Source organism: Barbus barbus (assembly GCF_936440315.1).
Source record: "Barbus barbus genome assembly, chromosome: 15".
NCBI lineage: Eukaryota > Metazoa > Chordata > Actinopteri > Cypriniformes > Cyprinidae > Barbus > Barbus barbus.
The window spans coordinates 10,263,663-10,269,662 of record NC_136743.1 but is presented as its reverse complement, the minus strand read 5'-3'; the positions used below and the strand labels follow the sequence as shown (position 1 = coordinate 10,269,662).

Genomic DNA, 6,000 nt, shown 5'->3' with positions numbered 1-6,000 from the left:
GCTTCCATTGGTGGAACAAGTTGTCTATCATTGCTGTGTGCGGAATTACAGGGCGGGAGACATTAATGGGTATCGGTCGCACGGGTAGTTAGGTTGAAGCAGCACTAAATGCGGCCTACTTGTTATCACAGGGTTCGAGATGCTCGCTTCTTAGAATTTAAACGGAGATGGATTCAGTTCTTTATTATGACTATTTAAGGGAAAATAAAATATTATAATTTTGCGTTTACGAAATAATTTTTCCATAGCTTTACGCAATTTTTGCAAATGTCCAAATAAAGCTTGTGATGCTAAATGAAACATTGATGCTCGTATTTTATAGTACAAATTGTCATAGGTGGATACAAAGGTATTTTTGAATTAATCTGACGGATTTATTGCTGTTTAATAGAGAGGTCTATCAATTTTGCTATGTTAAAACATATTGAAAATAAAAGTATAATTTAAATGCCACCACATAAAACGTGTATGTGATGTTAAAACACCTTAAATAATATTCCCATTATTATTAGTTGTTGATATTAAAACAAAAAATGTACATAATAACATTGCCTATATTAATCATTATTAATTTTCCATTGTGGACTGGATCACACATCGTTGAACAAATTAATGATCAATTCTTTTGCATGATTAAAACACAAACAACAGGCTTGAATGAATTATGTTAAAAAAAACTTTCAATAATAGTCTAATTATTTATTCTGGCGATTCAAATTAACTTAATTTCAAAAATGTGTGTATTAACAGATATGGTACATTTTTATAATATATATTATTAATTTTTAATAAATTTATTATACATTTTTAAATATATGCATTATTCACATTATATTGGCACTTGATACTGGATTATATGTGTAAGGACAAATGAATGATAAATAACTTACATCCACATAACTTATTTAACATTATTATTTTTTAAATATCACAAACAGCAGGCTTTGACTTAGAGTTGCATGCTGTGGTCTTTCATACAAAATTAAATGCTCACAGACAGGTTAGAAATATAAATGAATACTATGTTAACATCAGTGATTCTTTCTTTTCTTGCTGTTTCCTTTTCTCTCTCCTTATCTCTTTCCTGCTCTCTTTCCTTGTTCTGTGTATATGTGTGAATAAGTGTGTCTTTAAACCAATGCAGCGTAACTTATTGACTGTGACAGCCCACCCTGCATGGTCCATAGGAGTCCAGTGTACACTTGCACGCCTCCCTGCCAAAAACTCCATCTGCCTTTGCTCGACCGGTGCCACTGTAGTTCGTATCCGTTATCCATTATGCCTATATACTGCTATCTGTGATGATTCCTGGTTAACCGTGCCAGCACTGATGCTGAGAGCTATATTTACAAACAGCTGTTTTTAGAGGTAAAACACCTCATTCAGAGAAGTACACAGGATGAGGACAAGTCGTATTTAATTTCAGAACAAGAAGGAATTTAGATTTTTATTCAAGGGGTTTGATATAATGAGATTTATTTTTTAGAAAGCTTTATAATATACACACACAGCTCCATAAGCAGGCAAACATAAAAGAAACAGAAATCTCACATCAAGTCGATAAGCTATATTTGAATTAAAAGTGATTTCAGAAATTGAATTTTGTTTAAAAAACCTCTGAAATACATAATTTCAAATACTGTATATTATTATTATTATTTTCCCCAATGCCTTTTTTCAGTTTAACCATAAACATTAGCATATTATCTGAAATACATGACAAAAAAAGACGATTAAACTCATTTTAGTGACTTTTTAATTTTCAAATCACTTTTTTTTTCAAATCTTGTTCTCAATAATATTTAATTATATTTTTAAATAAAATATAAATTATAATATTTAAAATCTCATTTTCTCTGCTCTGTCACTTTTAGGTTTAATATTAAGAACAAATATGACCTTTTCTGTGACTTCCATTTTCTTAAAATAAAAATCCCCAGAGAGCATGTCACCCTATCTCCTCCTCATCTCCCAGCTGTTCACACAATCGTCCTTTATAAAGGAAAGACCAGGAAGCCTGAAAAAGTAGAGTACTTCCAGCCTCCCATTAGGTTGCCCTTTTCTAGCTTGAGGTAAGCCTTGTCTCCTCTTTCCATGATCACAAGCCCAGCATTTGTGGCTGCTTCTCGTGTCACATCCTGGTCTCCAGCAAAGGCTGAGATCATCGGCCATCCGTTCAGCATCAAACTCACCTGTGAATAGGAAAATAAGTTTTCACAGCAATGCCATAGAAGAGCCATTTTTGGTTCCCCAAAGAACCTTTCAGTGAACAATTCTTAAAATAACAGTTTCTTCAAAGAGTGAAACTTTTTTCCATTATGAATAACCTTTTGTGCAATAGAATAAGGTTCCATGGATGTTACAGTTCTTCATGGAACCATAGCTGCAATAAAGAACCTCTATTTTTAAGAGCGCAAGAAAACAATATGTAGTATGCACCTGTATGGTTTGCCTGTTGTATGCCTTCACCACATGGAAATTGAAGCTGTACACCCCTCGTCTCGGAGCAAGGAAGATACTGCTCTCTTGGTCAAAATGACCACCAACGTTCACCAAGATCTGACAAAAACTGACCGATTAAACAGAGCAAATCTACATACAAATATTTTAATGTGTAAAGATTGCTTACCTGGTCAAAATAGATTATCATGGTGCGATTGCTCATGTCTGTGGGCTCATGGTTGGTTTGTCTTGTGGCAGAGAAGGCCACACGGCCGGTACCTGAACGCACAGACATCCCCAGCGCATTACCAGCTGGTTCTGAAGAGGGTGTGGAGTCACAGACCACCAGGCATTTACCTTCCAGTACTATGGGCTCCGTGTCATTTTGTCCTCTGACCACCAGAGGGCCAATTAGCAGAAGTGTAGCTAGTATTAGCATTGGCAACCCAGAGACAGGCAGCATTGTCTTATTATTTCAGCTTGTGATATTTCAGATGAAATTAGGTGCAAATGTTCCCTAAAATTTGATCGAGTAGGTCGTCTTCTGGAAACCGAGGGAAAAAAAGTGAAGGATCCTCAAAAACTGTGAAGTTGTGAGCTATTGTAAAAGTTATAGGTCTTTAAATCCTTGGTTTTGTCTTTCACCCTCACTTACTCTTTCTCTGTCTCTCTCGCGCTATTTTGTCGTCACCCTCCTGTCTGTCACAGTTTCCCAAAGAAGAGCTACTTCTGTGCTTGTTAAATTGCCTGTAGGGGACCAAAGGCAAGGACACTTAGAGGTTTCTCATCATCCTGAAAAAAATCCATCATCATAGCCAACCTGTGAGAAGACAAAGAGAGAGGGAGAGGATAAGAGGAGCTGTGCAAGCCAACAGGTATGCTTGTGTGGGGGAGGAGGAAGAGGAGCAGTGAAGGATGAAGATCATGAGGTAACACTTTGGATCCCTTTCAGCTGAGGGGAGCAGCATCCAGGAGAGAGTGAGAAAAAGAGAGAGAAAAAAGAACAACTCCACTGAGAGACCATCTGTCTTTAACACGCTCTCACTTCCCTCCTGACGTTCCACAACATGCAGGACCTCTCTCCCCTACGCAGATCCTCTAGCTCTCTCCTTTGCTGGTGCTTATTGGCTGAACCTCCTCTCTCTCCTCAGTGCCTTGGCACGCTAAAACGGCTACAATATGCAAAGTCCTGAAACCCAAGAATGTACATCTCGGAATTTGAAGATAAAGTATGTCTAAATCAGGTCTTAAGTGGCACAACTCACCACATTAATTTACTATTCAAGGCATGTTTATAGTCTTTATGAAGCAATGACATTTACAAAGGTCAGCTTTCTTTGCGTCTGGTCTTTAATGAAACCTCAGTGTTTGTGCGCTTTTGAAGAACTCAGTGCTGTCCTTGAATGCTATCCACTCCTTTTACAAGGCAGCTTTATTTTCTTCACAAAACTTCACTCTCCCCAAATTTTAATGCATTAATTATAAACATTTTATAATAACTTTAGGTTATTTAAAATCTTTTTACAGTACTAACCTAACTCCAAAAAAAAATATATATATAAATAAAAAATAAATCTTAATTTCATTTCATTTTGCTTTGTTTCCATGTAAAAATATCTAAATATCCTTTATTATTATTATAGTTTATATAGACTTTCTTTAACAAAATATATAATAATTTTTCTTACCTTATTATTTTTATAAAAGCATAAATCTAATGTAAAAAAAAAAAAACAGATGAATTTACAAGAAAACAAGACAAAAATACCTTTTTTGTGTAATAAACTATTTTTTTTACTAAAGCTTCTTTCCTCTGAAGTAACATAAGATGAAATGAAGTTCTTAAGCTTTTGTAGTAAGAAGTAGCAGCAAAATTACCTGATTTAGTGGGCTGCCCCTCGGTTTCCCAGGTGTAATGATGCGAAGTGCCAAAGCTTCTGTAGAGAAACACTGAATCTGACAGCTTACAGATCTTCCTGTACTCATCCTGTCTCTCAAGACCCTCCCCTTCCCACCCACTCCACCGGCTTCACCTCTCTCTCTCTCCCTCTCTCTCACTTTCTCTAATAATCCATGTAATCTTTCTTTGATGCAAACAGCATGGCCAATCTGGCATTTGTAGCTGTAAATGATAGCCAACAGTCAGTAGAAAGCATATAGAAGAAAACAGGAACCATAACATGACCCAGTGTTCCACAAAACATGACTGATCCACAAGGATCATAAGTATAAGGACACAAAGGATAATATAATGAAAAAGAAAATTTTCAGATTTCTCAAATACACTAAATACTTTTTATTTTTGAAAATCACAATAAATAAAACCAATAAATTAAAGAAGAGTGAACTGTGCTTATATTTTGTCAAATTTCATCTGTCCATTTGTTATCCAACCACTTATCCTCTGTCGCTGACGTGCTGGAACCTATGCCAGCATCTTGGGCTAAAGGTGGGAAAACCCTGAACGAATGGCCAGTCCATTAAAGGGCTATTTTTAAAATTGTGTGCATATTTTAAAAACAAAGTAATGGCTGCACTGCTTTAGTAAGGATACCCGAACCTACAGTAGATGTTGAAGGAAGGGCTGCCAACAGTGAAGTCTATAATAACAGAAGAAAGCTTCATCTCAATGGTTGTTAATCAGCTGGTGCAGGACAACTTGACAGTACATGATTTATTTATTTATTTTATATATATATATATATATGAAAGTGAAGGGAAAGTGACGTGACATACTGCCAAGTATGGTGACCCATACTCGGAATTCGTGCTCTGCATTTAACCCATCCAACGTGCACACACACAGCAGTGAATACACACACACCGTGATCACACACCCGTAGCAGTGGGCAGCCAATGCTGCGGCGTCCTTGCTCAAGAGCACCTCAGTCGTGGTATTGAGGGTGGAGAGAGCGCTGGACATTCACTCCCCCCACCTACAATCCCTGCCAGCCCGAGACTCGAACCTGCAACCTTTGAATTACAAGTCTGACTCTCTAACCATTAGGCCACAACTTCCCTATATAGATATAATTCTTATTATTATATATATATTATAAATTTTTTTGCTCACGAAAACACAGAACGTTTTGAGCCACATGAACTGTACATAACAGCTGACATTGCTCATTGGCTGATCCCAATCCCTTCACTATGGTGTCTTTCCTGAGAAAAGCTGCTGACATGGAAAATATTAAATATTTTAAATGCATTTTAAGAGCCTTCAAAAAAAGGGCACTGGCAATATATCCACCAAACTAAAAGGAAATATTTGAAATTTATATTTTGCTAATTTTGATTATCGGTTATTGGGGAAAGATGCATTGGATCTCAGTTCCCCTTAAAATTACAGTGAAAGCATTAAGATGAAATACCTAGTAATAAAGATTTGACACTGATTATTAAAAAAATTAAATGCTAAAATTTCTAAAAATGCTAAAAAAAAAACATGCTAAAAAATCTTTGACCATGTACATATTTGGAGCATTTGTTGATTCTTGAGAACTAAAGTCCATTTTTTCAGCCTGAGCATCATATATCCCTCAAGAAACATATAAC

General features: G+C 36.1%; 2 protein-coding genes across 2 annotated transcripts in view; one reads left to right on the top strand and one right to left on the bottom strand.

Moving 5' to 3' along the window:
- The window catches only part of LOC306881703 (heterogeneous nuclear ribonucleoprotein C-like), a 75,321-nt gene that overhangs the window by 59,252 nt on the left and 10,069 nt on the right, over positions 1 to 6,000 (top strand). The gene's annotated exons all lie outside the window — the stretch shown is intronic.
- Positions 1,995 to 2,905, bottom strand: LOC306880975 (cerebellin-1-like; the record flags this gene model as incomplete). The annotated part of the gene is made up of 3 exons (XM_079434770.1): positions 1,995 to 2,192; positions 2,440 to 2,559; positions 2,630 to 2,905. 3 exons carry the CDS (start codon positions 2,903 to 2,905, stop codon positions 1,995 to 1,997), a joined length of 594 nt encoding a protein of 197 aa, XP_079290896.1.